The following is a 17,273-nucleotide window of genomic DNA, read 5'->3' on the forward strand; positions in this document are numbered from 1 at the left end:
CAAGCATTCTAAAAACGGTGCCATCACATCAGGATGTTGGGGTGCCTAGGATGGTGGGGTCCCCACATCCTTATGGAGTGCTTAGTGTCTTTTCACAGGTGTGGAAGACAAGGTTGCCTCTAAAGTTTACTGATCTCAGTTGAATCTGGAATGATGTTTAGAATCTCCAGGTCAAAAAGGAGGTTCAACCTTCCTAACGACCCTTGAGCTGGGCTGGGTAGATCTAGAAATTCTTCCAAACCCTGAGCTCAACTCAGGTCACAGACACTTATCAAACTTGGTGTTGTCCTTCCTGGCTGCGCCTCCCTGGGAAGGAGGGGCCCCCGCAGCAGCAGAGCCCACGTGATGTGGGGAAATCAGTCAGAGCGCCTGATTCCGAGGGAGAAACCAGCTCAGCTCACACGCCAACCTATGAAAATTCTTTATTGTTAATTTCTTTCTCCAACAGATATATTTTTAGTTGAAATATGAAGCCACAGCAACACTTTGACTTTTCCTCTTCAGAAGATGAGACAGGCCAGGGTCGTCATTGTTACAAAAGCAAGGCCTGTGATCATGACAAGGACAGGCTGGGGCAGAGACCACACGTTCAACCAGGTATCCACCGGGTGTGGGCCCTTTATAGGAGCTACAAAGAGGGGGCAGCCAGCAATGTGGCCTCGACACCAGACTCCAGGCACTCCAACCTGGAGGAGGGAGACAAAAGAACTCACCTTTCCCCAGGGGCTCAGCCAGACCTCCAGGCCCCTGAGCTGGGAGAGTGCGTGTGTGTGCACGTGTGTATATGAGTGTGCACACGGGTGTGCTCGCTCACACAGCACATGCACACATGCGCTGCCCCTCCTGAGATGCTCTCAGGTCCCTGCCAGGGTAGGGTTGTAGCTGTATTCCCCACAGCTGACTGTCAGCTAACCAGGGCTAGGGGTGAGTGCATGGTGGAGGACACAGGGTCTTAGCCTGATGCTCGAATCCTCCTTCTGGAACAGGCTGATGGTGCCAGAGCACAGCATGAACCACCCACCGACCATGGGGCTCTCCAGGGGTGGGTCATTTGGCTCCTGTGCACTTCATGACACTCAGGAGCCCCTACGGCCTGAGCCCCAAGCCCTGAGAAAGGGGAAAGATTTGGTTCTGAGAGGGTCCCCCTGGCTCTGGGCACCTAGGGGCCTCAGCATCTACCAGCGTAGGGGAGGGTGACGGCCCCCTTCCTGAGGACTGCATCTTTCTCCAACCCCTCTCCCCAGATCCCACACCTGCCAGTGATCTAGGGAGATAGGAGGACCACCTCCCTCCCAGGGAAGGGGGTGGCAAGTAGAAGGACTTAGGGTTGGTGCAGGAACACTAGACCTGCCCCTCACCCCCTACCTCCAGGACTGCCATTCTGAACTGCAATTCTGGGCCTCAGTTTGGCTTAGGGGCCAGTCTGAAGGGACTTGCTTGGTGAAGGCCCAGCCAGCTGTCCCGGTGGCATTTCATAAACAAACAATACTGTCCCTTCCAGGCTGACCTGGAGAGAGACCCTTCCAAAGGCAGTGGAGTGGAGGGCATGGGCCTCCAATGAGAGAACTCCAGAGCTGGCCGGGACCTACTGCACTGGCAGCAGACTGGTAGGAGCCTGGCTGGGGTAGGTCAGGGGTTGGTGTTTGGAGCTGGAAGTCTCCTGGGCCTTGTGAGCCAAGCTGGGGCTTTTATGTGGGTTCTGGGCTCCCAAGCAGAGACCTCCGCTAGATGATCTCCAGAGTCTTTGGGGTCTTACACTGGGAGAAGCTCCTCCTCTTTCCAAGATGACCCCCAAAATGAGGCCTCAGGAAGTGGTACACAGAGGGATGGCCAAGAGGACAGAACTGGGTAGTATGCCTCTGCTGGGCCCGGCCTGGCCGGCAGGGCCTGGACAGTGCCTCAGCAATCCCCTTCTCACCAAGGGATGCTGGCTGGTTGCCAGCTCATGCAGGCAATGCACATAAATCCCGCCTAACGGTTACCTCTAGGCCCTGGGCTGCTCATTCAAGACGACACAAAGCTCCTCAGGGGCCCAACTTTCCAGCTGTGGACCCTGCTCAGGGTTCTCGGGGTCCCCTTGCTGGTGGAGGCAGGTGTACTCATTAAAGCAAATGTACTCCCCAGGTGGACCCTCAGGCCCAGAGCCGGCAGCAGAGGGGGGTGAATCCATGGCAACAGGAGTCACAGGTGAACCAATGGGAAACCAAACACACGCATCGAAAGCCAATCAAACACAAACCCCAAATGTGAAGGCAGCAGCAAGTTCTTTGTGTAATAAATATTGCAAAGCGCACTTGGTTTCTTTCTTTTCAAGTCAAATATAACGACTAATGTCCCAGACCCTGTTTTCTGCATTCAAAATAGGGAAGCTGTTGATATCAGCAGAACACCTGCAGCCAATCAAAGAAAAAAACCGTTTCCCATTAACCAGCCAATCACAGTCCCTTTCCAGTTTAAACAGCCAATCAGACCTCTTCACATTTCTAAAAAAATGACCTACCTAAAGCACCAGAGCTCGGAGAGCTTCCAGGGAAGCCAGATACCGAGGCGCAAATTTTTTAAAAAATAAGAGTCAGAAATAAAAATAAAAGGTTTCTGTTGGTCAAGATTTAAAAAATAAAAAAGTTTCTTCCTGCAGCCAATCACAAGTCCATCCCTTTAAGCCAATTATAAACGCACCACTGGTGTCTCCCTTGATGCCAGCCCCACTGAGTAGCTGTGAGGTGGGGTGGGGCAGGGCAGGGTTGGGTAGGGAAGGGGGAGGTGGGACAAGGGGGTCTGCTGCCACTCAGCCAGCCCAGGAGCCACACAGATCTCTTGGCCCTCAACAGCATCCAGGGTGTTCCAAGGGCTTTGCAGCTACTGCCTCCGGTCTTCCGTCTCCGACCTGGAAAACGCCATCACCACGTCCTCTGCACCTGCAGATAGGGCGACAAGGATCGCTGATGGGGCTTCCAGCATTGGCTTGCGAACAGGACAAGCAAGGAGGCTGTGGCCAAGCTGCAGCCCCCGCCCACCAGGATCGCGGCACTCTCTGAGGACAAAGTACTTCGGAGAAAGTCTTCCTCCCCTCTGGTCTTCCCTGCCTCCTGGCTGGGGACAAGGCTTGCAACCCTGCTGTAGGGCTGCAAGGCAGGGCTGCCAGGGTGAGGCTCACAGGCTTGCTCAAGGCTACATAGCTGACAGGTGAGCCGTGATGAGGCCCCAGGTGACCTGGAGCAGGGCTCAGCTCTGCTCACAGCCCTTGCTCCAGAGTTACCAAAGCCAGAGGTGGGGTGGCCCTTGGGAACCTCCCTCTTTCTTCTCAAGACTCGCGTCTTGATGCCTTCAGAGGGTCTGGCTCACTGTGGTTTTAAATAGCCATTCCTCTTTGCAGCAGCTTCTCCTTCACCCAAACCCAACACCTCTTCCAAGAAGCATGGCCGGGCCCACATCCAGCCTACTGTCCGCCTGGCTCTGACTGAGACAGATAAGCCCACAATCCTTCTTTTTCTTTTTCTTCTTTCTTTTTTTTTTTGTGTGTGATATGGAGTCTCGCTCTATCACCCAGGATGGAGTACAGTGGCACAATTTCGGCTCACTGCAACCTCTGCCTCCCGGGTTCAAGCGATCCTCCTGCCTCAGCCTCCTGAGTAGCTGGGATTACAGGTGCGTGTCACCACGCCCAGCTAATTTTTTTGTATTTTTAGTAGAGATGGGGCTTCACCATGTTGGTCAGGCTGGTCTCAAACTCCTGACCTCATGATCCACCCACCTTGGCCTCCCAAAGTGCTGGGATTATAGGCATGAGCCACCATGCCCAGCCAATCCTTCTTTTTCTTAATCCTGAATTTGAGATTCTGGCCCAGGCACTTGTGAAATCACTTCCTTTGTCTTGTTTTCCAGAGGACAGGCGCTGATGAGTGGCCAGGATAGGCAGTGGCAGGAGGGCAAAGCTCGAAATGCTGACCTGCTGCCCACACCCACAACTGCCTGGGGAGTTAGGTGCTGACATGGCCGGGGAGGGGCTGTGGGCCAGGAGGTGACCTGTAGGGCCCCACCCTGACTCCCTGACCCGGTCCTGCTGCTCTTGCCCCCTTTGTAAAAGGGCAGATCTTCACTTTGCCCCGAAAAGTACCAGTCTGGCTGCCCATGGTCTTTCTGACATCCTGTCTGTGCTATTGCAGGCATTCTCTCTGGGAGGGGGTGGATCGGAATAGGAGAGACAGGAAAGGCCACCTGAGGGTGGGCCAGTGTGGGGGGTGTGAAGTGAGGCTCCTGGCATGTGAAATGGAGTCAGTAGAGTGAGCCGGCCTCCACTCAGTGAGCCGGGTCTCCCCCACAGCCGGCATGTGCTGACCTCCTTCCAACTGCTCTACCAAGAGAGGGCGGACGCACCCAGCCGTCAGGAGGGCCAGAGGTGGAGGGCCCAACTACAAGGATGCAATGCACAAGACACACCTTCCACTTGGCACTAGAGCACCAAGGTGCTGCTAAGGGAATAAGCCTTGTCACCTCCCACAGCCAGCCCGCCTTCATGGGGTTCTGGCTTTACCAGCACAACCTCCATTGCTCAGAAGGGAAATAAGCATCTAGAAAGGGGCACGAGTTGTCCGGCTCCCTAGGATGGGGCTCCCTCGCTTGGGAAGCCCTATGAATCCTTCCCGTCTTCTCGGGAACATTCTGTTTCCGCCTGAGCCCTAGGACCACGCAGTATCACTGCAGGCAGAATTTTCCTAGCAACCACAGATTCGAAGATTACATCATCCCCTGCACGGCAGCTGAGCTGGTTACCTAACAGATGCCGACTTTTCCTGAGTGCTGCTTGCCCAGCTCGCTAATCAGAAGGGGGCTGACAAGAGTCTGTGAAAGGGGAGTTGTCAGCAGAAGATGCCTTAGTGGCAGTGATGGTGGCAGCCCGCTCACTCCTCTCCCTGCCTGCCCCGTGGCCTTTTGCTCAGGGACCTTGGGCCTCTGTAGTGAGCTGCAGGCACAAAAATAGCCCTGGATGCCCCAGGAGGGAATGGTGCATCTACAGAGGGAATGGGCCATTGGCTCCTCAGAGGAGCCCAGACCTGGGGACCAGGACTCCCGACTCCACAGCCTGCCCAGTGTGTGTGCCTGTCCTGTGCTCTGAGGGTGGGAAGGAAGTAATCTTCCCCAGGTCACACAGGGACTCTGATGGCTATTTAACAAGACACTTGAAGCAAAGGATTTGCAAGAGTCCTACCCTTCCCACATTGCCAGCTGCCACCCCCTTCCCTGGTGGCATTTATAGAGCCTCCCACTGTGCTGCTGGAGCCCTGCAGAGAGGAAAAGGCCTGCGGAGCTGCGGCCTGTCTGTGCTCTCTTCTGTTCCTTAAGGATATTATCCAGGCTTTACCACAAGGATCTGCTTTCCTTTGGGATGAAAAAGAAGGCAGGCTCTCAGTTCTTCCAGAGCATTCTCTGACCTATCCTTGTCACTGGTCAGCTAGGTATTTGTCATTCAGTGAGGTCTGGCCATGAACCTGACAGGCCCCTGGCCGAGGACACTGGTTCCCCTTTTCCTCTTCTCTATGAAATTTGGGCCAGTTACTGAATAGGGAGGGTGAGCTGTTACATTATGATCATGACTCGATCCCTCAGAGCTGGAGTTTTAGAGCCAGGAAGGACCTCAGAGGTTGAGTCCTACAGTCTTTCCTTTGAAGACCAGCATATGGCAGCTCCCTCAGGTAGTCTCACTGTCCTGGATGCACTGCAAAGAAGGCAGCAGGCCAGCCCACTGCCTCCAGGCTGCCAGCTGGCTTTTCCTTTCCTGTTTTACAGATGAAGCTCTGTCTTCCTCCTTGGTACCTCTGTTGACACTGTCTGAACTTGAGCTCAGAGCTTCTATTTGTCCCTTCCCACCAGATGCAAGTGAGCATAGGAGGGGAAAGGTTGATCTGTGTCTCCTGTTCCACACTCTAACACATTAAAAGATAAGGAGAGCCAAAACCCAATGACAGTATCATGAGAAAAGAGAACTACAGCTGAGTATCTCACATGAATATAGATGCAAACACACCCAACAAAATGCTAGCAAACTGAATACAACAACATATAAAAAAGGATTCTATACCCTGACCAGGTGAGATTTATCCCAGGAATGCAAGGTTGGTTTAACATCTGAAAATCAATGACTGTAAAACACCGTATCAATAGGATAAAGGACAAAAACCATACAGGAAAAGCAGCTGATGAAATCCAACATAATAAAACCACTCAACAAGGCTGGGTGCGGTGGCTCACACCTGTAATCCCAGCACTTTATTGGGAGGCAGAGGCGGGCGGATCACCTGAGGTCAGGAGTTCGAGACCAGCCTGACCAACATGGTGAAACCCCATCTCTATTAAAAATGCAAAATTAGCCAGGCATGGTGGCACATGCCTGTGTTACTTGTGAAGGCTGAGCCAGAAGAATCGCTTGAACCTGGGAGGCGGAGGTTGCAGTGAGCTGAGATCATGCCATTGTACTCCAGCCTGGGCAACAAGAGCAAAACTCCGTCTCAAAAAAAAAACAAACCCCCACTCAACAAACTAGAAGAGAACATCCTCAATCTGATAAACAGCATCTATGAAAATCCCACAGCTCTTATCATATTTGTGGTGAAAACTCTCCCTACCAAGATTATGAACAAGAAAAGGATGTCCGCTTTCACCATTCTTATTCAATATTGTCTTGAGGTTCATTCCAGGTTAGGTAAGTTAAGAAAAAGAAATAAAAGCCATCCAGATGGCCGGGCGCGGTGGCTCACGCTTGTAATCCCAGCACTTTGGGAGGCCGAGGCAGGCGGATCACGAGGTCAGGAGATCGAGACCACGGTGAAACCCCGTCTCTACTAAAAATACAAAAAATTAGCCAGGCGTGGTGGCGGGCGCCTGTAGTCCCAGCTACTCGGAGAGGCTGAGGCAGGAGAATGGCGTGAACCCGGGAGGCGGAGCTTGCAGTGAGCCGAGATTGCGCCACTGCACTGCAGCCTGGGTGACAGAGCGAGACTCCGTCTCAAAAAAAAAAAAAAAAAGCCATCCAGATTGGAAAGGAAGAAGTAAAACTATCCCTATTTGTAGATGACATGATCGTATATGTAGAAAATCATAAGGAATCCACTAAAAAAAAAATTTTTTTTTTTTTTGGAGATAGGGTCTCACTCTGTCACCCAGGCCAGAGTGAAGTGGCATAATCTTGGCTCACTGCAACCTCCACCTCCCAGGCTCAAGCAATCCTCCCACCTCAACCTCCCGAGTAGCTGGGACTATAGGTGTGTGCCACCACATCTGGCTAATTTTTGTATTTTTTGTAGAGATGGGGTTTTGCCATGTTGTCTAGGCTGGTCTCAGGCTCCTGAGCTCAAGTGATCTGCCCACCTTGGCCTCCCAAAAGTGCTGGGATTACAGGCTTGAGCTACTGCACCTGGCCCACTAAAAAACTATTAGGACTAATAAACAAGTTAAAGGTACAGGATACAAGGTCGATATACAAAAATCAATTGTATTTTTATACACTAGCAATGAACAATCAAAGTAAAATTAAGAAAACGATTCCACTTATAATTGCATTAATCATAATAAAACACTTAGGAACAAATTTAACAAAGTGCAAATTTTTGTGCTTTGAACAGTACACAACATTACTGAATAAAATTCAATACATGATCTCTATCAAAATCCCTTTCTTGGGGAGTTTGTAAAAATTCCCTTTTTTTTTGTAGAAATCGACAAGTTGATCCTAACATTCATATGGAAAGGCAAGGGACCCAGAATATCCAACACCACCTTGAAAAAGAAGAACAAGTTGGACTCACACTTCCCGATTTCAGAACTTACTACAAAGGCAAGGTCAACGAGACTGAGTGGTACTGGTATAAGGACAGACATATAGATCAGTGGAACAAAAATGAGAGTTCAGAAATAAACCCTCCGACTTACGGCCAGTTGATTTTTGACAAGGGTGCCAAGACAATTCAGTGGGGAAGAAATGAACAAATGGGTGGTGGGACAACTGGATATTCACATGCACAGGATGAAATTGGACTCTTACCTTGCAGCATCTAAAAAAATTAACCTGAAATGGATAAATGACCTAAATGCAAGAGATAAAGTTATAAAAATCTTGGAAGAAAATATAGAAACAAATTTTCATGACCTTGGGTTAGGAAATGATTTCCTTTTTTTTTTTTTTTTTCCTTCTGGACAGGGTCTTGCTCTGTCACGCAGGCTAGAGTGCAGTGGTACAATCAGCACTCAAAGCAGCCTTGACCTTCTGGACTCAATTGATTCTCTCACCTCAGCCTCCTGAGGAGCTGGGACCACAGGCCCACACTGCTACATCCAGCTAATTAATTTTTTTTTGGCCAAGGTGGGCAGATCACTTGAAGTCAGGAGTTTGAGACCAGCCTGATCAACATGGTGAAACCCCATCTCTACTAAAAATATCAAAAAATTAGCTGGGCGTGGTGGCGCATGCCTGTAGTCCCAGCTACTCGGGAAGCTGAGGCACGAGAATTGTTTGAACCCAGGAGCTGGAGGTTGCAGTGAGCTGAGATCGCACCACTGCATTCTAGTCTGGGCGACAGAGTGAGACTCTGTCTCAAAAAAAAAAAATAAATAAATAAATAAAAGAAAAATTGTTTTGACAGATGGGGTGTCTTCCTATGTTGCCCAGGCTGGTCTTGAACTCCTGGGCTCAAGCCATTCTCTTGCCTCTGCCATGTAAAGTACTGGGATTACAGGAATGAGCCTCTACACCTGGCAGGAAATGGTTTCTTAGTTATGATATCTAAAGCACAAGCAATAGAAGAAAAAAATAAATAAAGATAACTTTATCAAGATTAAAAACTTTTCTGTTTCAAAAGAACCATCGAGAATGTGAAAAGACAACACGCAGAATGAAAGAAAATATTGACAAATCATATATCTGGTAAGGGACTGTTACGCAAAATACATAAAAAATTCTTTTTTTTTTTTTTTTTTTTTTTGAGAGGGAGTCTCACTCTGTCGCCCAGGCTGGAGTGCAGAGGCATGATCTCAATCTCACCGCAACCTCCGCCTCCCGCATTGAAGAGATTCTCCTGCCTCAGCCTTCAGAGTACCTGGGATTACAGGCGCCAGCTACCATGCCCGGCTAATTTTTGTATTTTTAGTAGAGACGGGGTTTCACTATGTTGGCCAGGCTGGTCTCAAACTCCTGACCTCGGGTGATCCCCCATCTCGGCCTCTCAAAGTGCTGGAATTACAGGCATGAGCCACCATGCCCAGTCCATAAAGAACTCTTAAAACTCAGTAATAGGCTGGGTGCAGTGGCTCATGCCTGTAATTCCAGCACTTTGAGAGGCCGAGATGGGGGATCACCTGAGGTCAGGAGTTCGAGACCAGCCTGGCCAACATGGTGAAACCCAGTCTCTACTAAAAATAAAAAATTAGCAGGGTGTGGTGACACATGCCTGTAGTCCCAGCTACTCGGGAGGTTGAGGCAGGAGAATCGCTTGAACCCAGAAGGCAGAGGTTGCGGTGAGCTGACTGAGATCACGCCACTGCACTCCAGCCTGGGTGACAGAGTGAGATGCCATCTCAAAAACAAAACAAAACAAAGCAAAACAAAAAAACTCTCAATAATAAAAAAGTGGAGAAAACCCCAATTTAAAAAAATGGGTGGCTGGGTGCGGTGGCTCACGCCTGTAATCCCAGCACTTTGGGAGGCCAAGATGGGCAGATCACAAGGTCAGGAGATCAAGACCATCCTGGATAACACGGTGAAACCTGTCTCTACTACAAATACAAAAAATTAGCCAGGTGTAGTGGCGGGCACCTGTAATCCCGGGAGGGACTGTTGTACTCAGGAGGCTGAGGCAAGAGAATGGCGTGAACCCAGGAGGCAGAGCTTGTAGTGAGCCAAGATGGCGCCACTGCACTCCAGCCTCGGTGACAGAGTGAGACCCTGTCTCAAAAAAAAAAAAAAAAAAGGCCAGGCACAGTGGCTCACGCCTGTAATCTCTGCACTTTGGGAGGCCGAGGCAGGCAGATCACCTGAGGTCAGGAGTTTGAGACCAGCCTATCTAACGTGGTGAAACTCCATCTCTACTAAAAATACAAACATTAGCCAGATGTGGTGGTGCGCTCCTGTAGTCCCAGCTACTTGGGAGGCTGAGGCAAGAGAATCTCTTGAACCCAGGAGGTGGAGGCTGCAGTGAGCTGAGATCACGCCATTGCACTCCAGCATGGGCGACAGACCAAGATTCCGTCTCAAAAACAACAACAACAACAAAAACCCAAAGCTATAATGATAAACCATTTCACATCTACTAGAATCAAAAAGACAGATGAGAACAAGTGTTGGCCAGGTTGTGGAGCAATTGGAACCCTCATCCATTCACTGCTGGTGGGAGGGTCAGGTGGTGCAGCTGCCAAGCCTGCTCCACAGTCTTTCCCATCTCAGCTGATGGCACCTCCATCCTCCTGTTGCTCAGGTCAGAAGTCCTGGGGTCTTCCCAACTCCTCTGTCATATATAAACTCCACACACAATGCATCAGCAAATCCCATTGACTCTACTTCTCTACTTATAAGGTAGATGCTAAATACATCACCACTTCTGCCACCACCACCCTGGTCCGGGGTGGGTGGACTCCTGAATCCCCGCTTGCCTTGACCTCCTCTCGCTGGCCCCTGATGGTCCATTCTCCACATAACAGCCAGGGGGAAGTTGTTAGAAACCTAAGTCAGCTCCTACCATGCCTTTGCTCAAAACCCTCCAGAAGCTTCTACTGCAAGACTGCTCATCATATTCAAGGCCAACGCCCACCTCCTCACTGTGGCCAGCAGGACCCACACACGCTGGTCTCTGACTGCCACTTCGCCTCCCTTTACAACACACCTCTCACCACTCACTGCGCCAGCTACATGGGCCCCTGGCCGTCCTTCAAGCACAAGTCCTTACACCCCAGGGCCTTTGCACCTGCCGCTTCCGTTGCCTTGATGTTGTTCTCCAAGTTTATCTCATGGTTCTTGCACTTCATAGAGGCCCTCCCTGAACACAACTTCTAAAATGGCCCTTGTCTCAATCCTTCAGGTGAATGAGGTCTTCAGCACCCTCAGTGCTACCCACAGAGCTCTATACTGAGCTGACCTTCCTTTCCCCACTGGAACGTACATCTCATGTGATCAGGGACTTTGTTTTGTTCACTGACATAGTCACAGTATCTGGGCAAGTACCTGGGACACAGGATGAATCTTTACAGATGAGGAACCTGAAACTCAGAGAGACAAAGCAACTCAGTGAATCAGAGGCAGAGAGACGACCCAGATCCAGACTCCAAAGCCCATGCCTTCACCCTAGAAGGAGAAAGGAAACCACGGACCTCTCCAGTCACCCAGAGCACTGAGGCTCATCTGGCCTCCTAGCATCTTAGTTCCATCAGAATGGAACTAAGAACCAGGGCTTAAAAACACCACCAAAGCAGCCCAGGGACACCTTGGAGATAATTCAACATGGAACCCAGAGTGCCAACCTGGGAAGAGCCCTGGCCCTGGCCCCCTGCCCCCACCTGGTCCCCACTCCTATCTCCCCTGAGCCCTGCTCCTTATCTCTGCCTACTGCCCTACCAGACACCTCACTAGTCCCTTGGCTCACCTGCCCTGGAAACCAGGGCCAGGACACTGGTGAGGGCGCAGCTTTCTAAACCAGGGCAGGGTATCCAGCAGGCCCTCCCATCCCATGCCCAATGCCAGCTTTGCCCCTTTAGTGGAGTCCAGTCAATTGACTGGGGAGAAAAAATGACAAATATGCAGGAGCTTAGAAAAGGGAAGCTGGCCCCTAGTCGGGGGCGGAAGAGAGACAATGGGAGCTCAGGATGAACTCCCACCAGCATGCTGGAACCAGCTCTGCTCCCACCAACACTCACCCTAGGCCTGGCCTGGCTCACTCAGGCTTTTGGAAAAAGCATCCTGGGGGCCTCTGACAACTCCCAAAGTCTGCTGAGAATCACTCTTGCTATTTGAGACTCTTAAGCTGAAGTCTTTCAAAGGTCCTTTCCTGAATATACTGGGCAGCTCGATGCATTTCCTGAACTGCCAGGGCAGGCTGCTATTGGCCCTGCAGGATTACAGCTGGATCAGCAATAGTGGATGAAAGAGAGGAACACGGAGATGCTAAAGCCCCAAGGCCAATCCACGGAGCAAGGGCATTTCACAGACCTGGCTGGGGAAATCCCGGCGGAGCCTAGCGCTGCACTAGCTCCTAATTTGCAAACTTCGAAACAGGCCAGTCCCAGGCCACATGGGTGAAATGTAGCAGAAAAAGGCCTGTGACCCTGATCTGTAGACCCTGTTCCCACCTCCAGGGTGCCTCCCTGGACTATCCAACATGGTGGGGTCTGCTTTCACAGCCAAGAGGAGGGCTCAGTCCTGACTTCATTTCACCAAAGCATCTGGGTGTGGGAGGGACAAGCTCACCTCCTACCCTGGGGAACCTCTCCAGATCCAGGATCCTGCAAAGCCCAACTCAGCACAGGTGCTCAGAGGTGGCCAGGGAGAAAGAAAACAGACCTGAGCACAAGTCCTTCCTCCAAAATTGATGAGGGTACAAAAAAGCCTGCCTAAACTCCCAAAGGCCGTAGGCCCTGCAGGCTCTGCAGACCAGGCAGGGCACAGCCCTGTACAAGGTCACTGGAGAAAAAGGGGAACTTCAGTCACAGATGGACACTCCTGCATCACCCAATTCAGAACCAGGATTCTAGGCTGGGTGTGGTGGCTCATGCCTGTAATCCCAGCACTTTAAGACGCTGAGGCCAGTGGATCACCTGAGGTCAGGAGTTCAAGACCAGCCTGGCCAACATGGTGGAACCCCGTCTCTACTAAAAAAAAAAAAATTAGCTGGGCGTGGTGGCATATGCCTGTAGTCCCAGCTACTTGGGAAGCTGAGGCAGGAGAGTTGCTTGAACCTGGGAGGCAGAGGTTGCAGTGAGCCAAGATCACACTACTGCATTCTGCATTCTGGCATGAGCAACAGAGCAAGACTTCATCTCTCAAAAAAAAAAAAAAAAAAAGAACCAGGATTCTTCCAGGCCCAGCTCCCCACAACCACGTGCCCTGGGGACAGGGAGCTTCTGCCACATCATCCTGCAAGACCACTGAAATCCTCACCACCCCCCTTCCTTGCTGGCCAGAACTTTCCAGGACAGTGTCAGACATTCTGGGGTCAGGTACCTGGAAGCTTCCTGAACTCCTCAGGAGCCTTACTCCTTCCTAAAGAGGGTAAAAAAGCAGGGCATGAAAACTCAGAAATGTAACCTGAAATCTTCAGGGTCTGCAAATTCTCATGGCTGATGCGGGGAACTCCCTTTGTGAGTCACCATCAGCAGAGGGAGCTAACTTTGGCTAAATGCTTCACAAATGTCCAGGGAATGCCACCTGGCAAGCCCAGGGCCCGTCCTCGACACACATGGCAGACCAGGCTGGAGAGGGAATGCGACCACATGCTCCCAAGTGTCCAGGACAACGCCCACTCTGTGTCTCATCCTCTTCTCTGACCATATGGTTTTTGGTTGTGGTACCTTTTCCTCCTCCCATGAGCTCATTAATTTTGCTATTAATACCATCTAGCATCTGCTACCTGGCTATCCAAAACTGCAGTGGCTGAACTACCAGCTCTAGGGAAAGGCTACCTGGAAAAACAGGACCCAGACGCTCCTCCAAAGGGAAGCATTTCTGAAGGGGACAAAACTCAGGTACCACCCTAGACCGGGCCTCCTCCCAGACAAACCAAGACCCGTTGGTGGCATGTGCTGTTTTCAGCAGCTCGGGGCTATGAGCTGGGTGTTCTATACATCTCAGCTCTGATGCCCCAAAGTCCCCAGGGGATGGCTTTCACCCAGAGACAGTATGACACTCAGGTTGCTATGGGGATGGCGGCCAGTGATCCACCAGGGTCTTAGCAGCCAAAGCAGCACCAGGCTCAGGGGCGCCTCCTGGGCTTCAGGCTGACAACCACCACGGGCACAGAGGCTGCTGGGCGGTGGCGCTGCAGCAGCCAGTGCTGCGTGGACGTGCACTGAGCCGTCGAACTGCTGAGCCAGCTCCCAGCAGAGACATCAGGCCTCCTGGAACAGCCAACAAGAGCTCAGGAGGCAGCTAAAGGCCCTCCCAGGCTTGGGGTCCCTTGTGGTACCCCAGTACCAAGACCCTGGAGCTGATACCCAGCCTGGGTCTGACTCTGACTAGCTGTGTATCCCAGGGGGAGGTCCCTGCACATCTAGCCTCAGTTTACTCATCTGTACAACATGATGAATCTATCCCCAATCTCACTAGCCACAGGATAACATCCACAGCATAAAGCATCATAAATGACATCCTGCAGGGTCGCACCTTGGGGCTCTGTTATCCCTGCTCTGTTCTGATCCCAGATGTGCCCCCCCAAATCCATCTTGCCCTGTTCCCACCCTCCCACCCTGCTGAGCCTGACACATACATGACCTTTGTGATATGTCTTCCCAGGCAAGGTGTTCATTCCCTGTATTCAAATTCCTTGGTTCCCCAAAATATAAGCTCTCATAGACCAGGGAGCTTTGATTGCCAAGAAGGGGCGGAGATGACCAGGTCTTCACTTAAAACCCTGACATATTCTCTCTCTTTTTTTCTTTTTCTTTTATATACACACCTTCAATAGAGGTGGGGTCTCATTATGTTGCCCAGGCTGCTTGCAAACTCCTGGACTCAAATGATCTCCTGCCTCAGCCTCCCAAAATGTTGGGATTACAGGCATGTGCCACCGTGCCTGCCCCATCCTGGCATATTCTCAAATTTTAGCGGGCATCAGAATTGAATCACCTTGGGAGCTTGCTTAAAATGCAAATTCCCAGGCTCATCTGGCAGGCATTCTGGGGCTATGGCAGGGCCTGGGAGTCTGCATTTTAACAAGTACCCTCAGTGATTGAGGTGTGCAAATGTGTAGAGTATGCTCAGAGAGCTCAATGCTACAGACTGTCCCCTGACCTCCGCCCGACCCCAAGCTGTCATGCCTTCTTGCCCAGCATTCTGGAGGAGAATCCTGTAGCATCCTTCCCACCGGTTTCTCTACACGCACATCCACATGCATTCTCCAAGGCCCTGTGCAAACAGCACCTCTTCTCTGTGGCTTCCTAGGTGGTCTCCCCTCCCTCAGCCCAAAGCTCTTTACGCATTAGTTCACACACCAGTCTGCTCTGCTGGTCCAGGAGCTCATGGGCAGTGCTGAGGGGTGGCACCATGCCTAGCACACAGCAACTGTGGGCTGATGTGAGTGGAACCATCCAGCTGTTGGATGGAGTAGCCCTCAATGCCCCTCTCTGACAGGGCCCGCCTCTTACCAGGGCTTGAGGGGGGAAGTGTAGAGTTGCACAAGGACTTCTCTGAGGCCATTCGGGCATCTGTTCTCAGTTCTAAACAACAGAACCCATGACGCGGGGTGATGGGGTCAAAGCGACCCTCCCTGGAGCCGCAGCTAGGTGCTGAGTAAGCAGCTGGCCCTGCACTTCAGCACATTCCTCGCTTTTCTCGGGATTCTTTTCCCCCTTTTTCAGTGACACAGCTTATACACCAAATCCTCCTGGCTGATTTCTGTTCAATTCAATATACAGGTGATTTTTGGTTTAATTTTGTTATTAGGTTACAGGTAATTCTCATGTAAGTGTTGATTAAAGTTAACAAAGATTAGCTTCCCATCCCATAGACTAGAATTCTCTCTGGGCCTGACTATAATTTCAGTGCAGAGTCTGTTACTGCCTGGAGCCTCTGGGAGAAGCCTCCAAGCCACACGTGGGGAGACAGGGGACCCAGAAACCCCAGCAGATCACCCGCGCGGCACCGGGCGGGTGCAAAGGAGGGGCCCAGCCGGCTGCCCCCAGGGAGGAGCTGCTCCAGCAGCCTGGCCCTGGAAGGCGCAGTCCAGGCATCCATCCAGCAGACACCTACACTGCACCAGAGGCAGGACGGGGGGACTCATGTGTGATGGTGAACACGGCACAGACCCTGGCCCCGAGGGGCTCCCAACGTAAGGTGGTAAGACTGGCATGGAGCTCCAGGGCACATGCTGACTTGGAAGGGGTCAACGAGGGCTTCGTGAAGCAAGTGAAAGAACAGAGGCTGAAAGGCTGTTATGGGGGATTCCAGGAAGAACTTTCCACACTGAGCTGTAACATGGAGATTATGCCACCACCCCTAATAGGGCAGGGCCACTGAGGGGGTCAAGGGGGTTGGTGAGCAGAGAGCTGCCTCCCTCATGCCATGCTATGAAAGGAGAGGCCGTTTCCTCACAGCCTGGTTTCTGCTGATCAACCCGTGACCACAGATATTTTAACAAGGTTCCCAGTGTAACCCTCAAGCCAACTGACCTAGTTTAGGCTCTCTGGCAGCAGACCCTGAACCAGCAGCCTCAGCTTCCAAAGGGGAAAGCCTGGCTGGCCGCAGCTGGGGGAACCTTCCCTGGAAAGTGTCTTGGAGAAAGAGTGTGATCAGGTGGAGGCAGGAACAGGCCTGGGAGCCCCCATGCCAGCACACAGCTCCCAGAGACAAGAAGGGTGGCAGCAGACCAGGGCATGGCCCCAGAAGGCCCCCAGGCAGAGAAAAAACAAGGAGCTTCCTTGACAAAATGAGGCAAGTCTAGGCGGGGTCCCTCTCAGCAACACCTTGACAAGGGCCTATTCTTTTTTTTTTTTTTTAGGCGGAGTCTCGCCCTGTCGCCCAGGCTGGAGTGCAGTGGCACGATCTCGGCTCACTGTAAGCTCCGCCTCCCGGGTTCACGCCATTCTCCTGCCTTAGCCTCCCGAGTAGCTGGGACTACAGGCGCCCCCCACCACACCGGGCTGATTTTTTGTATTTTTAGTAGAGACGGAGTTTCACCATGTTAGCCAGGATGGTCTCAATCTCCAGACCTCATGATCTGCCCGCCCCGGCCTCCCAAAGTGCTGAGATTACAGGTGTGAGCCACCACGCCTGGCTGGACAAGGGCCTATTCTGAGGCACTGTGGGAGGATGACAGTTCTGCGGGTGACTGGCCATGGGTGGCCTTTGCAAAGCGCCATCAGAGACCTGGAACTGTACTTGCTGGGCACCACCCCAGTGCAGCGCTGAGGCAAGAAGAGACCTGGAGCTCTCAGAGAACCAGCACATTGGAAGGCACCTATAGGTGGAGGGCCCAGGCTAAAAATGCAGCAGTGTTCCCCATTTGTTCTGCCCCTTTCTGAAATACCTAACTGCCCAAATCATACCTGTTCCTCAAGTAAACACTGTCCTGCTTAAAAAAGCA

At 51.7% G+C, this 17,273-nt stretch overlaps 1 protein-coding gene across 3 annotated transcripts in view; it reads right to left on the reverse strand.

The window, feature by feature from the left end:
* Window positions 1–406: 406 nt before the first annotated feature.
* The window catches only part of CTNNBIP1 (catenin beta interacting protein 1), a 62,506-nt gene continuing 45,639 nt past the window's right edge, over window positions 407–17,273 (reverse strand). For 2 of the 3 annotated variants that reach the window (XM_030805603.1, XM_030805602.1), the window contains exon 5: window positions 407–2,918. In XM_030805603.1, the coding sequence (XP_030661463.1) occupies window positions 2,860–2,918 (59 nt within the window). In that variant the 3' untranslated portion in view covers window positions 407–2,859. The remainder of the gene's footprint in view (window positions 2,919–17,273) is intronic. The other variant, XM_030805601.1, reaches the window with a different exon arrangement.

Source organism: Nomascus leucogenys, chromosome 24 (assembly GCF_006542625.1).
Source record: "Nomascus leucogenys isolate Asia chromosome 24, Asia_NLE_v1, whole genome shotgun sequence".
In the NCBI taxonomy this organism is placed as follows: domain Eukaryota; kingdom Metazoa; phylum Chordata; class Mammalia; order Primates; family Hylobatidae; genus Nomascus; species Nomascus leucogenys.